The 23224-nt window shown below is 34.0% G+C and overlaps 1 protein-coding gene across 1 annotated transcript in view; it reads left to right on the top strand.

The window, feature by feature from the left end:
* The window catches only part of LOC145285864 (tRNA (uracil-5-)-methyltransferase homolog B-like), a 61980-nt gene that overhangs the window by 21536 nt on the left and 17220 nt on the right, over positions 1 to 23224 (top strand). Inside the window, exons 7-10 of the mRNA XM_080134308.1 lie at positions 5048 to 5118; positions 6817 to 6984; positions 13999 to 14093; positions 18881 to 19095. Of these exons, the coding sequence (XP_079990434.1) occupies positions 5048 to 5118; positions 6817 to 6984; positions 13999 to 14093; positions 18881 to 19095 (549 nt within the window). The remainder of the gene's footprint in view (positions 1 to 5047; positions 5119 to 6816; positions 6985 to 13998; positions 14094 to 18880; positions 19096 to 23224) is intronic.

Genomic DNA, 23224 nt, shown 5'->3' with positions numbered 1-23224 from the left:
AATCTGAATAAGCACAATTTAAGTTTACAGGGTAGGAATCAAACAATTGTTTCTCTGTATCGTTTCATAGATGGCTTCCGCAAAAAATTAAGTCTCTTCAAAAGTAATCTGCAAAGTAACATTCTGATTCACTTTCCAAGTTGTGATGTTATTTCTAAAGAAATAGAGGACAATAACTTCTGCTGCTTTGTTGAAACTCTTGATACCCTGATTGAAGACTTCAACAAGCGATTTCAAGATTTCCAGCACCTTGAGAAAAACTTCAATGTATTCAATGCTCCGCTGACTATAACTATATCAGAAGCCGATGAAGATTTGCAGCTTGAATTGTGTGACTTGCAAAGTGACCAGTTTTTATTAAGCAAAGCTACACTGCCAATCACTCAATTTTGGCTTCTTCTTTCTGAAGAGCATTATCCTAATTTACGCCGTTTTGGATTGCACTTGCTGTCAATGTTTGGCAGTACCTACCTTTGTGAAGCAGCATTTTCCGCAATGAAGTCGATTAAATCCAAAGAGAGGAATCTACTTAATCAAACATCTCTGCCTTCGTTTAACCTTAACCTCAGTTGACATTGACACAAAGGAGTTGGCTTCCAAAATACAGGCACACCCATCTCACTGAATTTTAAGTAAACTGTACTGTTTTACGTGCTTCCTTAAATTTTTTTTACAGATAAATTTATGGTTTATTCTTATTCATACTTGTCAGTTATTTTTAAGGTTTCCTGGTCTACTGATCTTGCTCAAAATTTCCCAAACTCTTTTATTCGTAGTATTCACATCTTAGCTTCTTTAATCTATTCTCCGGGAATATGTTTTTATGATAAATATAAAGATTCATTTACATGTACGTGTTTTACTTTACATCTGGTACGGTGAGACAGTGCATAAGAGGAAAAATGTCAACCGCGGCCCGCAATCTAATTTCCTTGCCGAATGCGTCCCGCGTCCCATAAAGTTTGGACAACCCTGATTTACCTAAAGACACCCGGGCATCGCCAGGTACCCCCCGCTAGTCTGTAATATAAATCTCACCTGTTTAAATGTATGTACGTTTTGTATGTCTGCCTAAAACTTTCGACAGAGGTGATGGATCCTCAAGGGATTGGTATCGTTTGAAGTTCAACCCTTCAGACAACACATATTGAAAAATTGGCTAAAAACATTAATTCCTTCACCCTCAACTGGGCACTTTTCTACAAGGAGGGGGGGGCGCTTTTTTCGACGATATTTTTGAAAGGCATCCCCTCTTTATGATTGACTATTTAAACCTTCGCCACTTCCGATTTGGCGATGGATGCAACAGCAAAGATGTCACTTATTTTTTTTTTTTTTTCCACATTCTTTTCCTTTTTTGCGGTACAGGTTCAAGCCTGCCTGCCTGCCTGCCTACTACCACTTTTTTTTTTTTTGCTCAATACACACCTCCAAACACCCAGGCAATGCCGGGCACACCGTCTAGTTTAAAATAAAGTATAAAGAAAACAGTTTATAACTTTTGCCCATTCAGTCTAGTATATTTATAGTGTGTAAAATCAAAATATATGACACTAAACCTTATGTCTAAAATTCTTATTCTAATTTTAATCAAACTCCATTCCATAATTTTTGTTCTAGTAAATGTCTAAAATTTAACGCTTAAGTTTAAAAGGTCTTAACAAGAAACTAAAATTCAGAGTTTGTTGTTTCATTGGTGTCTAATGACTATGGATCAAATTCAACGCAAATTTGAAATCATTGAAGTATATATTCAGTATATAACAAATATTAATAGTTGATTCAAAGTATTGCATAAAAGTGTTGCAATATTTTTGGCATCATTTTATTGGGTACTGAAAGGGGAAGTGGGTCTGACCTTTTCAGGTTGTAAATATATTTTAATTCATGCAGATTTCATATTATAGAACCAGTTCTTTATTGAATATTATATTGTACCTAATAGTGATTTCAAAAGTTAAAAAATAAAAATGATTTGGGTGTCATCAACTAGAATCAAAACCAAAACATTTAGCGCTTTAGCCGTGTTTCCTACCGATGTAGCTATTGAAAGATAGGTAAGAAAGATTTAATATTAAATGACTTTAAAAAATGAATTGAATTTAGGTATGTGCAAAAATAAAAACATGTCGGCAAGTTAAAATGAACAGTTTGCATTTCAAGTTGCCGAGATATGCCTATACATGTTATTCATCCAGCCAAGCAAAAATTTTTCCCCGTTATAAACCATCCTTGGTGTATGATTACTATTTCCTATGATTGGATTCGGCATTAAATAACCTGAAAAGGGTTGATATGTTGTTGTACAAATTAACCAAACCAAACGTTATGAATAAATATTTGAAGATATCAAGAACTTGAAGCATAAAAACTTTTGCCAAAATGACCAGATTTTGCTTTAAATAATCAAACCAATCAAAATGGCTGAACACACTTTACCAATCCAATACTATGTATTTATGGTACATTAAATATGATCAAAACTTTTAAACATCAAAAAAAGTTTTTAATGCGTATAGGTCACAAGTGAATAGGTAAAGCAAAATAAATACTTTCTGAAGTTCCAATAGTATTTCACTAGTGGGACCTGTGGAAATTCCACAGAGGACTCATTCATATGTAATATTTTGATGTTGGCATTCTGTAGATGTTCAGTGTAAATGGAGATGCTCTGATATTATTGTAGCTTTTTTGTTAAAACTGCAAAAGTATTTATCTAAGCTAGCACAAAACCCGATCATAAAATATGCTTAAATATGATATTTTAATTCTTTCAGATTTCATATATATTATTATAGAGTTAATGTTTTATCGATTTTTATATGTTATAAAGTTACGATTTCAAAAATAAAAAAAATATATCCATATGACATGGGTGCATTAGCTTGAATTGAAACTGAAATAAAAATGTATGAACAATATATATATATATATATATAACTTGAGTTCCTTCAGCTATAATTGAAACCAGAACCAAAACTTATGAAGAATTCTTGATAAAATTATTTATAAAATAGATTACTGGAGTGCCATCAGTTATAATCGAAACTGAAACCAAAACTTATGAATTCTTGATAAAATTATTTTAAAAAAAATAGATGACTTAAGTGCCATCAGCTATAATCGAAACTGAAACCAAAACTTATGAAAAATTCTTAGTAAAATTATTCATGACAAGAAATGTAAGTACATAACAATTAAATGACCCAGATGTAAGCATGACACAGAAAATAACACACATGGTATCGTATTAATATATAGATTAAAAATAATTTATGTCCATATTAGTTATTATTATCACTGCTTTTTATATTCCTCTATCAAGAACAGATTTTCTGTAGCCCCTAGTTATTTTTTTTTTATTATTATTTTGCCTGTGCTTTATTTATGGCAACTAGTTATTTATCTTTCTCCTACAGCGGGAGATATAACACAAGATCTGAAAGTGGGATTTGGAAACTAACGCTCTAGAAGAAGAGCACTCTGGCTGAACAAAAATTGCCTGAATAGTCCCCTTAGTATTTCTTACCGCAGATGATTAGCAATTACTCAAAGGGTGAGAAGGTAAAGTCTAGGAAGATGGACCTCCTAGAACTGCCTAAAACCATACTTTAGACTGATACAGAATTAGCCATCTTAAAAAATAGCAGAGAGTGACGGTCTGATTTCAGTCAAAATGAGTCCAAAAAGACAACCAAAAATATACTACTTTTATGCTCCAACTGAAAACTGGTACGGCCAACTTTTAATTAGACATGTTTGTTATTGTTTGTGGTCGCTTGATATGAAGTTGGGATAAAGTTAACTTGGATGCGTATGATGTAAATAATTCATGATTTAACCTTTTTTTTTCATTTGCTTAGTTAGCCCTTTTATACTTGATTAAATGAATTATGTCATTTTAAAATTATCAATTATTTTGGAAGTTATATAGACTTAACATTAATTACGTCTGTTATTAATACTCTGAGTATTAGCTCAAGTTGTCTTTGACCTTGATATGTGGTGACCTGTTAGTATACAACAAAGGCAGAAATTTCATCTCCACATTGTTACAGGTCGGCCATCTTGGGTACCGTGCCAAAGTTCCAAAGAATCATAGATTGCCGACCTGTAACAACATAGGGATGGAATTTCTTTTCCCAAAACAAAAGCACCAGGTTTATCATGTACAAAATTAGCTTTTTGTTGGTAGCATCGAACGGAAATCACATCTGATGAGGTGATGAGAAAGGACATTTTTATGAACATATAAAATCATAAAATTGCCATCCCATTAGCGAAACGGCCGTAATGAGGAGATCCAAGATGAAATAAACATAAGTTATAAAAAAGAGAAAATGTAAGTTTTTGAATTTCAACAAAGTTTTGTAATATATATATATATATATATATATATATATATATTGAATTGAAGGAAAAATAGAATGAAATCTAAGTTCATTTGTTTTTGCCAAAAACTGTTTCATTTACATTTTTCAAAGCATTGGTTTTATAAAGGGAAAGTTTATTTTCAAATGAAATCATTCATATTCATTAAAAAAAAAGTTGTTTCTTTCTCAGTATCCATTTTAATTTGAAAATTTGAATACAATACAGAAATAAACTAAAGAACAAGTATTTGTTTATATTTTGATGATAGTGACTAAAATACACCACAAAAAAATTTAGTGGATTGTATTTAGAAATAAACATAAGAATAACAAAACTGTGCAAAGAACTAAAAAAACCCAAAGACTCATAGAAACTGGGTGGCTAGTAGATTTAGTTTAAGTGATAGAATTCAAATATTCAGGATTGTAAATAAATGTTCAGAATATCTTGTCAGTATTTGGGTTAATCTGGGAAAATGTTAAAGAGAAATGCATTTTATTTTTGGTATAAAAATTTGCCTATATAATTTTTTTATTTTATTTATATGATTCTAAAACTCTGAGGATCTTATATGTTTATGTGACCTATGTTCTTCTTGGTATGTCAAAAATAAAATGCCACCTATAAACTCATTAAATGCGCTAAAAGAAACATCATTTAATCTGTCTTTCAGGTTGCAATTCGTTCTGTGTTCCTGTCAAATACTTATCAAACATCAGTAAAAAGCACAAAGAAATTTCCAGAGTAAGTACAAAAATGCCATCCATGCAAACATTGATTTAAGGAAATCAAACTTTTATCATTACAGATGATCCAAATAACGTATTAATGTATCACCATTTTTTTCCTGTAAACTAGCCTAGCCAAATAATACTAAATCAACAGTGACAATTGGTGTATAGGTGTAGAATATAAAATATATTTTTCAATGAAAGATGTTAAACTGTTAAACTTTGATGGTCACATCATGCTGTCCTTGCGAGAAAATTCATTACTCTTATTAAGCTACATCCCCCCCAACAACACTATTAAATTAAGCTACAGTTGAGGCAATAACTTAGAAAAAATAATTAAAAAAACATAATAACAAAATTTTAAGTAAAGACACAGAATACAATCTGGGGAATAGAATAATAAAAACATGCAGTTGTATTGATAAATCTAAATGCCCCCTTAAAGAAAATTGCCTCACAACCTCTGTAATTTACCAAACTAATTATTAGAGCTAAGGAGGACCCCACCATTGCAAATTCTACATCAGTCAAACTAGCAATACTTTTAAACAGAGATATACAGGTCATAAAAGCTCCTTCCTAAACCCAAATTATAGAGATAAAACATCATTTGATGATAGTGACTAAAGTACACCACAAAAAAATTCTCTGATCTAACAAGTAAAAACTTAACACCAATTGTTAACTGAGAAATCTTAAAAAAAAAAAAAAAAAAAAAGAAGAAGTAAATTCACCTTGTTCTTTGCTTAAATGAAAAGCTCTTCAACACAAAATTTAAGGATAGGGATAAACTCTTAAATAAAAAAAATAGGAAACCTCAATAAATATATATATATATAAAACTTATATATATATACCTTATTTATCTCCATTATAAAACTGAACTTAAAACAAATTTTATGATGGAGATAAATAAAGTATATATATATATATATTTCTTTTTTTATATAAAAATAATTTTTTCTTTTAACCTTATTCCTAATTTTCTATTTTATTTTATTTATCAACATAAAATTAATAACTTCGTTTCCTTTATTTTGTTTTTAAATATTTCCAGGAATACCTGCCTTACTCACAACTAAAATGCTAGTTTTATTTTGGTGTCTTTAACTTCTTCCCCTCCCTCCCCCTATTTTTGCTGATGAGCAGACTATGTTTTAAAGGATAAAACTTTGTCAAATTATTGTCAATACTTATTGTTAATTTCAATAAAATGAACATCGTTTCCGAAACGATCGTACAATTGAGTTGATTTTGTTTGTTTTTCCTTTTGAAACTGATTTTTGATTCACAATTATGAATCGTTTTACTCAATATTAATATAGATCTATGATACCTATACCTATTGAGCTTATTATATGTCTACAGTACAATGGGCATTGTTAATACATTTACTAATACATTAAAATAAACTCTGCTTTTTAGACTCCAGGTCTAATTCCCTCTAAAAAATATAAAATATATATATGTAAATGTGTTCAAGGTTAAAAATATCCCAAAGTAAAAACCATTGAATTTATTGTCACGACTAATGGTAATTTTGTTTACCTAAATTGAATAAAATATATATGTGTGTGTGTGTGTGTGTGTGTGTATTAAACTTTTCACAGAATCTAATTTTTATTTATTTATTTATTCAATTTTTTTTTTTTGACGAAGGAGGGGGTAAAATTAAACTAAAATTTGAATATCTTTGTTTCTGTTTTAGGTCTTTGAAGAGTTCATAAGATCAAGTAAATTTGAACCTTTCACCTTACATCCTTCTGGCGATCAACTTTATCATAACTCTGGTCACTGGCGCCTTATCTGCACACGGACAACTTCTTCAGATGAGTCGTTATCATATGTCATATTCCACCCTCAAAAATCGCCGCAGGTAAACTATTATCATTTATGGATTTATTATTCCACTGATTCTATGGCATGTCAACCCTTGTTAGGTCATTTTATATTGAAATAAACGTTTTATGTACAAATGTTGTGTAATTACTGTAACAAGTTGTTATCCTTTTACTGTTTGAAAAATTTGACGGAATTGATCTTTTTGAATTTTTGAGATGAGGGAGATTATTTATATTACTTGCATCGATCGGACTATTGTTCTCATCTCGAGTGTTAGTTGTGCATCATTTCAATCGGATTGGCCTTCGACTGTCCTCAGGCATGTTGGTTGTTGTCTTCAAAAAGAAAGGAGAAAAGTTACTGGCTCTGTAGATATTTTCGTATTCTTTGAGTTAGTCTCCATTTTATGGAACACCCTTAAAATTTAAGTGATGGAAGGGAGATAATCCACTGTCGATCTTTATTAGAGTTCCCTCCCCTTTGTCAACCAAATTTTTTTCACAAATACAAAACAATAACCATAAAATATAGACTAATTCAAAAAATATAAAAATATTTATGGAACCAGTAACTTTTCTCTTTCAAATACCAACCAATATGTCTGAGGACGGTCGAAGGCCAATCCGAGCAAAACGTTACACAAACAAAACTTAAGATAAGAACAATAGTCCAATCAAAACAAGTAACATAAATTTATCTTATTTAGATTTAAAATTAACATTTAATCAAATTTGGTTCTTGTCTACAATTCAATATAATCAAAAAAAACAAAAACTACAAAAAAATCTTTATAATGTATGTGCCCATCACAAAACGGAAATGTCATATTCCAAAACTCACGTTAATTGATCGCGTAGTTTTATTTTTATGAAGAAAATCATTTTTAAATCATTCAAAGCAATTAATGTGAAATCAGTAGCTTTACAAGTCGTACAAGTTTTTAATTAATGTAGACTTAGCTGCCCTTGTTTTTTTCTTTTCAAAATAGTCTCTGTTTGCCTACTCATAAAACTTGATTTTCTTAGTTAAAAATAAAACTACTTAATCAATTTACGTGATTTTTGAAATATGGAATATTTATTCCATGACATCATAATGTTTTTTCTGTATCTTTTAATTTTTTAATTAGATTGAATTCTAAATAAGAATCAATTATTTAAATTAAAAAATACTACCCCATCTTTTTTTCTTCCTAAGTATTTTACAATTTGGTATAAAGAAATGTTTTAGTGACAATATAAAAAATAATAATATACATAAGTTAATTTGACTTCATATTTTCTTAATAACTTAGAAGAATACTCGCTTCAAAACTGGTAAAATTAATTCCCTGAATAGAATAGTTTTGCACCACTTTTATCTCTCTTTACAAAAATTAAAATCAAAACAATGCTACGAACTCTTATGTCTAGAATCCTTATTTCAATTTCATATCAAAATCTATTACATAGTTTTCACTATAGGAAATGTTTAAAATTTAAGGTTAAAGCTTAAGGGAGTCTTAAGAAGATATTTAAATTTAGAGAAACTTGCTTCATTTTATTAAATTTAATGTAGATCTGAAATATTTGAAATTTCAAATAAGAGGTTGTGCCTATATTATACCCTCCAAAAACCCCTAAAGTCTTGAAAATATTATTAATTGATGTATTGTAGATTTCAATTTTTACATAAATCGTATCTGTATTTGAAGGAAACGACACAATTTGCATTGTTTTTGTCAGTACAAGAGTTACTTCCCCTGGTATAAGGAATGGAGTTTTTGTTGTAAAAAATGCTTTTATTTTTTTCGTTCAAATCATTCACCACTGAAGAAACAGACATTTATGCATCTATCCATCCCCAACTAATCTATCAGTCTCTCAGAAGCTTCTCCCCATTTCAATTCAAAAAAAATCCTAACTTATCTTTTCTTACAATTTGATTTGATTCCGCTGTATAACTCTCTTGAAGTTGGTTACGTTGTTGATACTCTTGCACTTTGCACGCCAGATTTCCCTAAATGTTGATTCAAGCTTAACCGGCAGCTGACACAAACCACCAGAATATACTGAGCACTGATCATGTTGCTCAGCTAATGAAAAGGTGACAAAAAAACATGCTTAGCCAATAAAAATCCAAGCAGACGACTTTTGATAACTTAGAAGAAGAAAAAAACTAACCTTAACTCTAAACAAATTTAGTTTATAATCGCACACAAGTTTAATTAATCCAACCGTAACCCTAAAAAAATGTTTCTATTTTAAACAAAAAATTAAAGAAACAAATTTATTTATGAAACTTACAGTAAGTTGTTGTTATATTTTTTTTATTTTTTTTCATTGTAATTAGTATTCAATAAAAGTTATTTTTTTGTGTCCATGTATTTTTTAAATTTGATCAACACTCAGCATTTTCCAGAGGTTTATGTCAGCTGCCCTTTATGTAGCCCAAGCCAACATTACAGAAATCTGGTACACGCAAAATCACATCCACTGCAGATGTTTTTTTTTTATATATAATCTTTCCATTGTTTTAATTTTTAAAATAGAGGTGCAAGCTTGAAAAATGTTGTGAATCTCTATATGTGTAGAAGAGACAGGTTTCTTGGAATCTGCACAAAAAGGATAAATACTCATGGCATAGTGGATAAGGTACTTGATAAAATACACTTTTCTGAGGGGCTGATGGTTCAACCTTCAGTGCGAGTTATTTACGTCTTCTACTCAGTCATGACTGACGGAAAATTAGAGCATTCTACCCCATGGATCAAATAAAGAGTTCCATTCGAAATTCCGTACAGATTCACAAGTTCGACAGGAAGATTCCAGAGTTTGACAAGATACACCTGAAGAAGATGAAAGGTTATATCAACCGAAACGTTGTGAAAAATAACCCTCAAAATCATCATCATCATCATCATCATCATCATTATTATATGAATTCAAAAATTCTGTTGTTGGCATTGGTTTCCCTAATATTTTTCTAGTCAGAATTCTTTCTAGAAAGACATTGGGGATTACAGGAGGAACCATGTGAAGGTTGCCAACATCCTAAGTGAAAGTGATTTTTTGTAAAACAAACTGGATTTGAACTTGGAACACCCAGGTCATCTGTCCATGTTGTTAACCACTAGACCACCATCATCTCCTACCCTTAAGATAGGAACAATAGTCCAAATAATCCAAAGATTTCAGATTTCCTCAGCATCGGCAAGAGGATGGTAAAAAAGACAAGTAAATAATTGAAAGTTATTATTTTTTCCCCATGCTAACAAATATTATTTGCACTCAGTATTATGTGATTTGTCTGTAATTTAAATTTCATTAAAATTAGATGAGTAGCACACCTTGCCTTCGTCGATGAGGTATGAGCGAAGAGACTGACGAGGGTTGATTACACACGGCACTAACAGTCTTGGTGAAGTCTAAGTGTGGCCTCCAAGTTCCATACAAGTTCAGTTCCACTAAAGAATGCTGAGCATTCTTTTTCACATGAGCATGGACAATCAAAATTCTGATATTGAACTTAATACAGCTGCTGACAGTTTCTTCTATTTATGTCACAATGTGCGCTGTTCAGACTATTCTCACTTGCGCAAAAACTAAAATGTTCTTATGTCGTAGGTGATGAGAGGAGACATTTACATTAGCTATCTCCCCCACCCACGGCGAGTTTTTTGCGGGCACAACAAAAAAATTCTGTACAAAAGTCCTCTGAAGCTATATACACTGTACAATGTCGACTGGTGATGAAATCACTAGTCTTGGTTGTGCCGGGGCCGCAACCTACTTGCTGGCGCATTTTCTGAAGCACCAGGAGCGTTGTGTGGCATCAATCGGCTCAAGGCCTTGGAGGCCTTCTTGGCAATTGCATGCGTGTTCTTGGGGGTGATGTCATTTCTAGCTCCAGCGTTCTTGGGAGTGGTCGCATGTGCGACCAGTACGGAGTTCTCGGGAGTGCCAGAATCTCTAGCTGAGTCAGAAGCATGAGGAGTAGCTGGAAGGATTTCAGAAGGGCTCGATGGCACGTCATAAAAATTTTTGTCGCTGGACTTACGTATTCGACTATCTGTTGGATTACCAGCATCGACTTCTGGCAGGGTGGCAGGAGAGTCCTCTGGCGCCCCTGGTAGGGTGCTGACAGAGGCGTCTTCCGACAGCCTGATGACTGGTAAGAAGGACTCTATCACGTCTTCACTAGTTGTGGTCCTGAAAGACTTGAATTTCCAAAGGTGTTGTCAGTTTTCAATATGGTGGAGAGCAGTGTGCTTATGCTTTTACTGAAGTTACTAAGGATTAACAAACAATTAAGATTTCATACTTGGGAGCAGAAGCGTTTTTTTCAGAGAAGAGTGTAGAGTGAACAGCATAGATGAATAGCATACCTTTCCTTAGTCGATGAGGTATGGGCGAAGAGACTGATTACGCACGGCACTGACGATCTTGATGAAGTCTGAGTGTGGCCTCCAAGTTTCATACAAGTTTACTTCCACTAAAGAATGCTGTTCACTCTATACACTCTGAAACAATAGAGAAGAGTGTTAGTGAGCTTATGTCCTAGATGATGAGAGGAGACATTTATATTAGCTAAAAATGAGCAATAAAGAAGTTTTTATTGGTTTCTTTATGGATCTTTTTGCAAGGAAAAAATAGGTAATTGTGCATAAAACCCGACCCTAACTTTCAAACACGCCAGAAGGTGGCGCCTGCATTTGTCAATTGAAGTATGGAGGCACAAAATGGATACAATTTTCAAATATATTCTATGTTTTTTTTTGTTTTGTTTTTTACCTCGTCATAATAAAAATATATAAAAATATGTAAACTTCTTTTTATCAATTAATTTTTTATTTTTTAATTGCATATCTTTTCAATAACTATTTTTAATATGTTATATAGTTTGTCAAAAGTGAATGTGTAACAGAAAATAGTTTAACAGTTTTAAAATGTGAATATTTCACATATGTTAAAAAAAACCATTAAATTCAAACAGCATAAGTACGAATCCAGTAAATGGTATTGCTGAAACATTTATTTTTAAATTGGCGACAGTCGTAATAGATTGCACTGGTTTAAATAAAGTATATTTTAAAAAAAACATTAATATATTTAAAAAAAAAAAAAAAAATGGAAATATGTTGGAAAAAATATATTAAGAAACAATATCTTAATATTTTACTCAAATATATAAATAAGCAGTTTTGAAGAATATCGGACGTATTGTATCCATCTTGTATTTCCATACCTCAGTTGACAGACCTGCTGGAATGTTTGAAAGTTAGGGTCTAATTTTATACACAAGTACCAAAAAATAAATATATATAGCATATGTTATCAATTAGCCAATTGATTGCAAAATCAATTGAGTTTAGTAACCCATTATACATCATTTTTATCAATTTTTGCAAAAACTTTCGATAGTATCAAATTAGACAAACTTTGGTCGATTTTAGATAAAAACCCTCTCAATAAAAACTACATTAATCTTCTAAAATCACTTTACATGGGCTTTTATACAAACTGACCTTGGGTTTAGCTGTAAACATTAAAAAGGGTGTTAAATAAGGAGATATGCTTTCAGTAATCTTGTTGCATTAACTGCTGTTAAGCTTAAGACAGAAGAGACTTGTCAAAGTGGGTTTTCTATAACTGACATTGCTCTTGTTAATGAATGCACACATAAACTTCAAGTTTTTGTGAATGTATTAGCAAAGAATACAAAGGAGATAGGATTAGAAATAAACCTAGAAAAAACAGAATGTATGTCTAAATCACAGTTTAACTTAAACATGATTATTCACAGTAAACCCATCAAACAGGACACCCAATTCATTTAATGAAATCAGTGATCACGAGACGACATTGAAACTCAGAATCGGGCTGGGTTAGGCGGCTTTTCAAAAACACAGCACCATTCTAAAATCCAGAAGGGTGCCAATAACTGTTAAAGTAAAATTTTATTCAATTTATGTCCTCCCAGTAGTTTTATATGGCCTTGATTGTATCACATAGACCAATCGCATTGAGGTGTTTCAAAATGATGTAATACGCTTCATTATGGGACATAACCTGTCAAACTACTTCCCTACCCTCTCTATTTGATAAAATTAAAAGTAAAACCCTTAAACTTTTTGCCCATGTTAAACAATCAACCACTGGCCTGTAAAAGTTATGGCTTGAGGGTATGTTAGAAGACAAAAGAGGCAGAGGAAAGCCAAGGAAAAGATGAAGAGAAAATGTTTTTGATTGGACATCTTTCAACAGTTGGGCGTCCATCAACCAACTTCCACTGGATCGAAAAAAAATGGCAAAAAATATATCACATGGGTTTACAATTTGCACCAAGCAGAAGGTGCGACTCATAATGATGATATTATCAATTATCCTAGGAATTGATTCAATTTCTTTGGTCTTTATAGTGCACGAGTATGTATGTCCTGTGCAGGAGAGATCAATGCATGCCGATAAATTAGACCCAGCATCAAACAACACCTGTTGTTTGATCACTGGTTTTCTGATGCCTACCAACCTAAACAACCTGCATTTCCCTTGCAGATGTGAAATAGGAAATTGCCAGCCGAGTAGAGATTATGTAGATTATCAGTGATGAACATCTTGCATTTTTGCGTCGATGTTTTAACATAGACGGTAAGATTTCAAACTCAAGGGACATAACTCAGAGGCTAAAATGTTGGCCACTTTTGAATGGTGACCAACATTTTAGCCTATAATGATAAACCTTTTTTTTTTTATTAACAACACAATAACAGTTTTTCTGCTCGATAAAACTTTGTAATATTTGGATATATTATTATTTTCGACATGATAATTTAGTAAGTAATATTGTTTTGGGTTACAAGAACCTATTTAAAAAAAACTCCATCCGTTGACTCTATCTCAACAAGCACCAAACTTTTTTCCAAAATTACTGAAATCAGCATTAAGTAACTCTAAACTTTTTTTTCTCTCATTTTCCTTAATTTTGTTCTTTTCTTTACCTTCTCTTTTTCTCTAGTTTTGTTGTGTCTTTTTATTTATTTATTTATTTATTTATTTTTTAAACTCAGGCCGTTTTGGAAGAAGCCAAGGAAGAGTTGATGAATTTTTATTTGCATGGACCGGGAAAAATCTGCGGCATAAACACTATGTTCTTTCAGCCTACGTAAGAGATTTTTGTTTCTTAGCGATCCGCTGGTTAGTGTTGATCCATTAGAATTCGAAATAAAGATCTTTACAAAAAGAAAATGGCATTTCTTAGCACAAAAAAAGGATTGTGCAGTATACAGTGTTATTATGTATGACAATACATAACAACTACTTCAGCTGATTTTCTATCCGTGTGATATTTAAGTATGATAAATTGTTCCAGCTGTTTTTTTTTTCTTTTTTTTTGCTAAAAATCTTTGTAAAACATAAACAAGTCATATTTTTTTTAACAAAATAGCAAAATGCCAGTCAATCAAAATTAAAATCAGTTGCCTATTGTTCTTGACAGAAGAATCCTAGGTTGCTCAAATGATGTGCCTAAATATCACACGAATAAAGAATCAGCAGGAGCTGTTGTCATGTTTTGTTATGCATTTGTTGTACCTTAATTTTTCATACATAATTAATACATATCCCCAACAAACCTGCTTAGCAGCAAAATCATACCCCTTTACTGTTTGGGTCCCCAAATGCCAGAAGGCTTTCTACTCTAAGAGTTTCTTCCCTCGAACAGCTAGATTTTGGAATGCCCTTCCTGCTACTTGCTTTCCTGATTGTACTGATATACAGAAGTTTAAATGTAATGTAAACAAACATCTTTTTAATCTTTTCAAATAGTAGCCCTTACATCCAAGTGGCGATGTGCCTTGTTAGGGGTGAACGTGAATTTAAAAAAAAAAAAACTCGCGCAGTATCAATATTACTCTTACCTTATAGATTGCAGTTTAATTAAATCAGAATTATGTCCAGAGAGAAATAAGACTTGTCTTAAAAATATTTAAATTTAAAACATGTCATGGATTTGTGTAAGTTCTGTTGAGGTACAGAATATGATGTTGGAATTTCAATGTGTGCTCCTATCCTATGCGAACAGAAAAAGTACCACTTCAGAGTAAAAACGAACCAACGATAAGTCTTAGATGAATAGATTCTAACTTAGAAAACAGCACTTTTTCCTCCTTTGTCAGAAACATTGCTCATGAATGTGAGGACTAAATTTACGTACTGATCCCAAGTTGTGTTGGCATCTTCCGACAGTTTACGGTAAGCAGTTAAAAAAATTGCCGGACAATAAGTTCAAAATGCTGAAAACAAATTTTAACACAAGAAAATAAGACTTGCTGTAAGTTTAATTATATATATATATAATAAATTCCACAGCCAAACAACGTCGCAGCTCACAAGAGCCATGACAGTCAACGAACCGGAAGTCCACGACTCGAGTTTCGCCCTATTTGGGCTCATCAGTTAGACACATCCGAACTCAGGATTCGAAACCCGAGCCTCTTGCATGCGAGGCAAGCCCTCTACCAACTGAGCAAACGCCCCGCACACAAGAATGTCTATTAACCAACACAGATCAAGCAAACCACGCCGAAATCCGACTGTGAAATGGACCTACTTCGTCTCGACAAGGGACGCGGCCATCCAACCAGTCAATAACCCAAGCCGATGTCTCACAAGTAAGAGTTTTTAACTCGAAAGGACGACGCCATCCAGCAATGCTAACCAAACGAGCAACTTATAATAGGATTTTTAGAATGTGAGAGATTGTATAATAAATTCCACAGCCAAACAACGTCGCAGCTCACAAGAGCCATGACAGTCAACGAACCGGAAGTCCAAGACGGTTCGTTGACTGTCATGGCTCTTGTGAGCTGCGACGTTGTTTGGCTGTGGAATTTATTATATATAATCTCTCACATTCTGAAAATCATATATATATATATATATATATATATATATATATAGTTAAATTATAGGAAAGGAATTTTTTTATTGCAAGAAAAGAATTGAATTAGTCCATGCAGAAAAAAATTGATCAATATTCATTAGCATCTGTTGTTGATCATTTATGAAAATGATGCAGTTGTTGTCAGCACAGGAGATGGTTCGTCGATTTCAGAATGGCGACAGATGTGAATGACAAAGCGTTTTCTGGACGTCCATACATAAACATCGTTAATCGCTTGCAAAAGTGCATTGAGAATGGTGGTGAATATGTGCAAAAAATGAATTCTGGTACCACTCCCATCCTCGTAGATCTTCATTTTAGTTTTTGTGTTGAAAAAATAGGAGGCCTTACTTTTGGTACGACCTTCATATATTGTATTAATAAAAGTGAATCTGCATAGCATGGTATATTTTAATTTGTTTTAATTTGTGTTTATTTGTTACACCTGTGCATTGTATTGCATTCTGTAAATTCAAATTTCATTTATATACACACTAGTGGGGGTACCTGGCGTTGCCCGGGTGTGGAGATGTGAGTGTGTGGGGGTTGGGGGTTAAAATATGGAGAGAGGTGTTTAAAAAAAAAAGTGGTAGTAGTGGGGGGGGGCTCAAAACCACAGTAGGCAGACCGGATGGTTGAAGGGGTAAAAAAAAAATGGTAGCAGCAGTGGAGAGAGGGGGTGGTACCCGGCATCGCCCGGGTGTGTGTAAGTGGTGCAGTAAGGAACCCCAAGTGGAGAGAGGTGTTAAAAAAAATGGTAGTAGGGGGAGGGGGATCAAAACAACAGTAGGCAACCAGGGTGGAAAGAGGTGTTAAAAAAAAAAAAGTGGTAGTAGGCAGTTGAACCCATGACTCTAAGGCGGAAAAGAAAATGAAAGAAAATCTGATATCTTACTGATGCTTCATGACGCGACCGGAAGTTGAAAGCGCTCAAATTAAGCGTAGTCAATCGAAAAGAAAAGATGACTTGCAGAAATGGTGTTGGAAAATCTGACCCTCTCTGCAGAAAACTTCCCAGTTGAGGGTGAAGAAATTAATGTTTTGGGCCGATTTTTTTATATTTGTCGTCTGAAGGGTCGAGCTTCAAAATGATATCGATCTTGTGAGGATCTGTCACCTCTGTCGAAAGTTTTTGCGAGACATACAAACACACACGCATACACACACATTTTGCCTTTTATATATGTAGACTAGCGGGGGGTACCCGGCGTTGCCTGGGTGTTTGTAGGTGTGTGTTGGGGTGGAGGGAGTAGATCCAAACCCTATGTTAAACTTTTGAAAAATCGGAAAAACAAAAACAAAAAAAAACAATGAACATGGTATAAAAAGAAGAAGAAAAAATACAAAAAAGTTTTGGTAGGTAGGTAAGATCGAACCCGGAACGTTGAGGCGAAAAACTGGATAAGTTACTCGCTCACCCATGAAAGGAAAGTAACTGAAACCAATTTCAATTTAACGTTTATAAATGGCAGATGCTAATTAATCTAATTAGGTTAAAGGAAATGAAATTCCACACTTAATTTTAACTGGGGGATAGTTCTTTTGGGTTTGTATTTTACCTAACTTTGGTTTTGTTTCCCCAACATGTTTGAGAAAACCAGCTCCTCCTTTATTAGGGGAGTGTCCAAATGAAAGCAATTGTCTGATATGACAGTGAAAACCAACATTGACCAAACATCTATTTGCTTTCTGGACACTCTCTGCCCGGAGGCCGAGACCCGCACCTAAGTTCCACATCAGTTTCGCTTTTATACGAAAAAGCCAAATCAATACGTGAGAAGCCGAAATAGCAAGACTTGTGTAAAAGTTGCTGTAAATAAATCTAGACATGATACACATTCGCAAATCCTAGATATTATTATCTAGGGGGTATATAAACACTTCTAAGCGATAGTAATCCTCCAGGGAACCCCAATGAAAAAAGCCTTTGTTGGATATACAAAAGCTCTCACGCGCGTTTTGCCTTTTATATATATAGACTAGCTGGGGGAAGGGGGGGTACCTAGCGTTGCCCGAGTGTTTGGAGGTGTGTGTGATTGTTAATGAAAACCTAAGAATAATCAAAGTAAAAAAAGAAAACAGAAAACTTAAGCGGGGGGTACCCGGGCGGTGGGGAGGCTAATCAAAACATCGGACAAAAAAACACAAAAAAAACTAACGTAAGGCAAACGAATGATGTTAAATGTAAAAATCGAAAAAACATCGGACAAAAAAGAAAACAGAAAAATGAACGTTAAAACTAATAACAAAAAAAAAAAGAACATGTGAAAAATGGCTTAAATAAGCCTGTTTCGATATTAAAATTTAAAAAATTGGTTGGTACCCAGGTGTTTTTGGGTGTGTGTGGTCGGTCGGGGGTGGGGGTGTTAATGAAAACCTAAGAATAAGCGAAGTAAAAAAAAAACAGAAAAACGAATGTTACGTAAAAAATGGCTTAAATTACACTGGTTCAATATTTAAATTTAAAAAATCGAAAAAAAAAAAGAAGACATCTCACACGACGATTCGAACCCACAACGTTTAGATAATGACCCAATGCTCTAACCAACTGAGCTAACACGACGTACATGAAATTCAGTCAGTTCTTCAACTATTTAAACTAAATCAGGTCATGACGTCATCTGACGCATGCGTAGAACCGATCTTGTCACGAGAGGACGGTTTTTCGTAGAAAATCATTGATTTCAGGGTAAAAAAAATTAACGTTTTTGGCCAATTTTTCAATATTTTTCGGGCGAAGGATGGAGCTTCAATATGATACCAAGTTTGTCAATTTTTGTTCTGTCTGTCAAAAGTTTTTAGCGGGCACACAAACACACATACATACATATATACATACATACACACAAACACACATACATACATACACACATTTTCGCTTTTATATATATAGATTAAAAGATGCTTCAAGCAAACTACATTATTTATGATTATTGATATAAATGTCCAAGAATGTCTTTGTGCTATTAAATATATTTTTCTGGGGTTTTTTCTTCTCTTTTTCTTAGATCGAGGAGCCGTACAAATGCACACATTGTTCCATTTGAGCTTCTCTATGGCCAGCCGTATGTAACAGAAACATTGCTTGGCTACAAATTTCGAATCTCTCCCGATTCTTTTTTCCAAATTAACACAAGTGCTGCTGAAGTTCTCTATTCTGTGATAAAGGACAGTGCCAAGTTGAAACCCACCGATGTCATTCTCGATATCTGTTGCGGCACAGGTAGGTAATGAGGGAGATCGGGTGAACTTTATCCGTTTATTCATTGCGGACTATTATCCTCATCTTTATAGTTGTTGTTTCACAACGTTTCAGCCAACTCATCCTATGGCCTTCGTCAGGTGGTAACTAAATAAATAAATAATGCAAATTACTCTTCTCAATAATGAATTTGTTGACCAACCATCAATTACGGCTACGACGTTCCCATTGACACCTATCCATCTTTTGGTCAAATTCCTAATTGTATTTATTTGCTTCCCCACGAAAGCAAATTAGACACAAGGTCGTTTTTAATGTGGGTTTAAACCAGCTCCCCCTAAAACAAGGGTAAAAAGGGGGAACTCTGGCAGTATCCAAAAAAATAGGAATTGTCTCAGTATGAAGGGTTTCCCCTACATTGACCAAGGACCAATAAACTTTTGTGCAGCATCTGCAGAACAGATGGTATTTATTTGCTCCCCCACCGAGCAAATTAGGCACAAGGCCAATTTTTAATGTGAGGAGTGAAGGGAGGGGGAAGGGAAAAGGGGACCAGCTCCGGAGAGGTGGGAAGTGGGAGCTGGTTAAAGGTTGGGCATGTGGGGTTGCCCCCACATCTGGTCTTTGCTAGTCATTGCTAGTCTTAGCTAGTCATAGCTTGCAGTACCTGCCGGAACAGATGGTATTTATTTGCTCCCCCACCGAGCAAATTAGGCACAAGGCCGATTTTTAATATGAGGAGTGAAGGGAGGGGGAAGGGGAAAAGGGGACCAGCTCCCGAGAAGTGGGAAATGGGAGCTGGTTAAAGGTCAGGCATGTGGGGTTGCCCCCACATCTGGTCTTTGCTAGTCATAGCTTGCAGTATCTGCCGGAACAGATGGTATTTATTTGCTCCCCCACCGAGCAAATTAGGCACAAGGCCGATTTTTAATGTGAGGAGTGAAGGGAGGGGGAAGGGAAAAAGGGGACCAGCTCCCGAGAGGTGGGAAATGGGAGCTGGTTAATGGTCAGGCATGTGGGGTTGCCCCCACATCTGGTCTTTGCTAGTCATAGCTAGTCATAGCTTGCAGTATCTGCCGGAACAGATGGTATTTATTTGCTCCCCCACCGAGCAAATTAGGCACAAGGCCGATTTTTAATGTGAGGAGTGAAGGGGAAATGGGGACCAACTCCCCGGGGAGTAGGGGAGTTGGATAGTGACAATTGGTATGAAGGGTTGCCCCTATATTGACCAAGGTCTTATATGTGAGGTTGCCCACACATATGGTCTTTGCTTGCAGTATCTGCCGGAACAGATGGTATTTATTTGCTCCCCCACCGAGCAAATTAGGCACAAGGCCGATTTTTAATGTGAAGAGTGAAGGGAGGGGGAAGGGAAAAAGGGGACCAGCTCCCGAGAGGTGGGAAATGAGAGCTGGTTAATGGTCAGGCATGTGGGGTTGCCCCCACATCTGGTCTTTGCTAGTCATAGCTAGTCCTAGCTAGTCATAGCTTGCAGTATCTGCTGGAACAGATGGTATTTATTTGCTCCCCCACCGAGCAAATTAGGCACAAGGCCGATTTTTAATGTGAGGAGTGAAGGGAGGGGGAAGGGGAAAAGGGGACCAGCTCCCGAGAGGAGGGAAATGGGAGCTGGTTAAAGGTCAGGCATGTAGGGATGCCCCCATATCTGGTCTCTGCTAGTCATAGCTAGTCATAGCTTGCAGTATCTGCCGGAACAGATGGTATTTATTTGCTCCCCCACTGAGCAAATTAGGCACAAGGCCGTTTTTACTGTGAGGTAAAAACCAGCTCCCCTAAAAGTAGGCAAAAAGGGGGCACTCTGGTTACCAAAAATAATAATTGTCCCAGTATAGAGGGTTTCCCCTCCATTGACTGGTACAAATTATCTTAAGTGCAGCATCTGCCGGAACAGATGGTATTTATTTGCTCCCCCACCGAGCAAATTAGGCACAAGGCCGATTTTTAATGTGAGGAGTGAAGGGAGGGGGAAGGGAAAAAGGGGACCAGCTCCCGAGAGGTGGGAAATGGGAGCTGGTTAATGGTCAGGCATGTGGGGTTGCCCCCACATCTGGTCTTTGCTAGTCATAGCTAGTCATAGCTTGCAGCATCTGCAGAACAGATACTACACTTTGATCCTGGCCCGGAGGCCAAGAACAATTCCTAATTATTTCACATGTTCCACACTTGCTAAAATTAACAGTGCATGTCCACAATTCTCCCTATATTAAAAAACAAAAATAAAGAAAAAATCTGTATGATTTACTTACGATGGAAAGAAAATATCATATTCCAAAAGTCGCCTAAATTGATCAAGTATTTTTATTCTTATGAAGAAAATCATTTTTAAGCAAATTTGAGGGGTTTTTTTTCAATGTCCCCTTGTTAAGAATGATTTTCTAAAATCTTTCAATTTTGAATTATATGGAGTTCTCTCCCTTGTTTTCAACCTGTTTGCATGATATCATTGTTTGCTTAACCACAAAATTTGATTTTCTTATTTAAAAGTAAAACTAATTGATCAATTTATGTGATTTTTGGAATATGATTTTTTTTCTTTCCGTCATAAGTACATGCATCATACCGGTTTTTTTGTTTTTTTATATACAAGGGGAATTCTGGGCAAGCACCAAAATATTAAAATATTTATCCATATAGAAGTATAACAGAGTTGATGTAGTTTGCTTGAAGCATTGTGCATAATATATATATATATATATATATATATATATATATATATATATATATATATATATATAAGAGCAAATAGTTAATAAAACATGTTAAAAAACACTTTGAAAAAGAGTTAAAAACGTATTTAATCTGAAAAGGAAATATTTAATAAGTGGATCGTCCTTAATCAACAGAGTTTCAAAGAAATACTTTCCTTCTTATCAGAGGGTAAGAATTAGCAAAATGCAGGATCGGATATTGCATACAAAAGTATTTGATGAAACTGCAAGTAAATCAAAGATCTTACTTGATAACAAAAAGTGAAGCAGAGAGAATATGATGAAGAAAAAGGTGATTTCACGTGAATGGATAGTTTGGTGAAAGGTAAAATATCCAATGACGTTAAAATCCAAAAATGTAAATCCAAGAAAGTTAATTAAATTTTTATTCACACAAGTAAAATCCAAGGAAATCGCATAATTGGAAGATTGTCCAAAATAATCCAAAAGGCCGAAATCCGTGGAATAATTCACAAATATGTACAAGGAAAAGGGGAAAAAATTCCAATAATATTAATAAAAGAAAAATAAGATATGCGTTTAACACGGCTGCCGAACAAAGTGTAATTAAGAAAAATCAATGAAGAAGAAGAGAAAAAAGATTAAATGGTGATAGAATAAAATATAAAAAAGAAAAGCAAATGTCAAAATGACCCAGACAAAATGACATTAAAAGGCGCAAAAAATATAGGGCAAAAAAAAAAAGAAGTCAACTGAAATGTACAGATTATTACTTAAGAAAATGTCAGCAAGAGATATTAAAAGACACGATATGGAAAAAATAAATAAATAAAAATAAAATATAAAATAAAAAAAAAATTTTAAGGGGAGAGGATGCCCGGTATCTGCAAATTCCGGATAAAGCAAGCAACTAAGTATGTAAGTAAATGCATATAGTAAAATATAAGTGAATATACATACAGGATATGAATGTGTCGGTAAATTGATATATTAGATAGATAGGAATATTTAAAGCAAAGAAGAAATAAAGAATTGAAATAAAGGATTATTAAATTATAAAGTATTAAGAAAATATGTAGAAAAAAACGATAATGTTAAAGAAAAATTATATATATCTGAAAGGTTAAAGTAATAACTATGTAATTTCAAAATTACCATAATTAAATTTGGACTTATGTTTACAGAAAGAGATCAGTTCGTTTTTAGAATTTATTATATTGTTACTTTGAGGGGAAGTAATTATAGTTATAGCTTCGGTTGTGCAGAGGCAACATGACTTAGAGCCTGGAGTATAAGACATGACTTTTTTTATGATAGTCCATTTGATTGAGAAGGGGGTATTATTAGAGTTAAGTTTTTTAATTAAACTGGTTAGAGAAGTTCCTTGGTTATTATTAGAATTATGGTTGTTAAAAGAAGAAATGTGGTTTGATATTCTTTTCTTAATTAATGTTGAA

The sequence above is a fragment of the Euprymna scolopes genome, chromosome 10, assembly GCF_053919585.1.
Source record: "Euprymna scolopes isolate OS-2025 chromosome 10, ASM5391958v1, whole genome shotgun sequence".
In the NCBI taxonomy this organism is placed as follows: domain Eukaryota; kingdom Metazoa; phylum Mollusca; class Cephalopoda; order Sepiida; family Sepiolidae; genus Euprymna; species Euprymna scolopes.
This window is presented reverse-complemented; position numbering and strand designations above follow the sequence as displayed.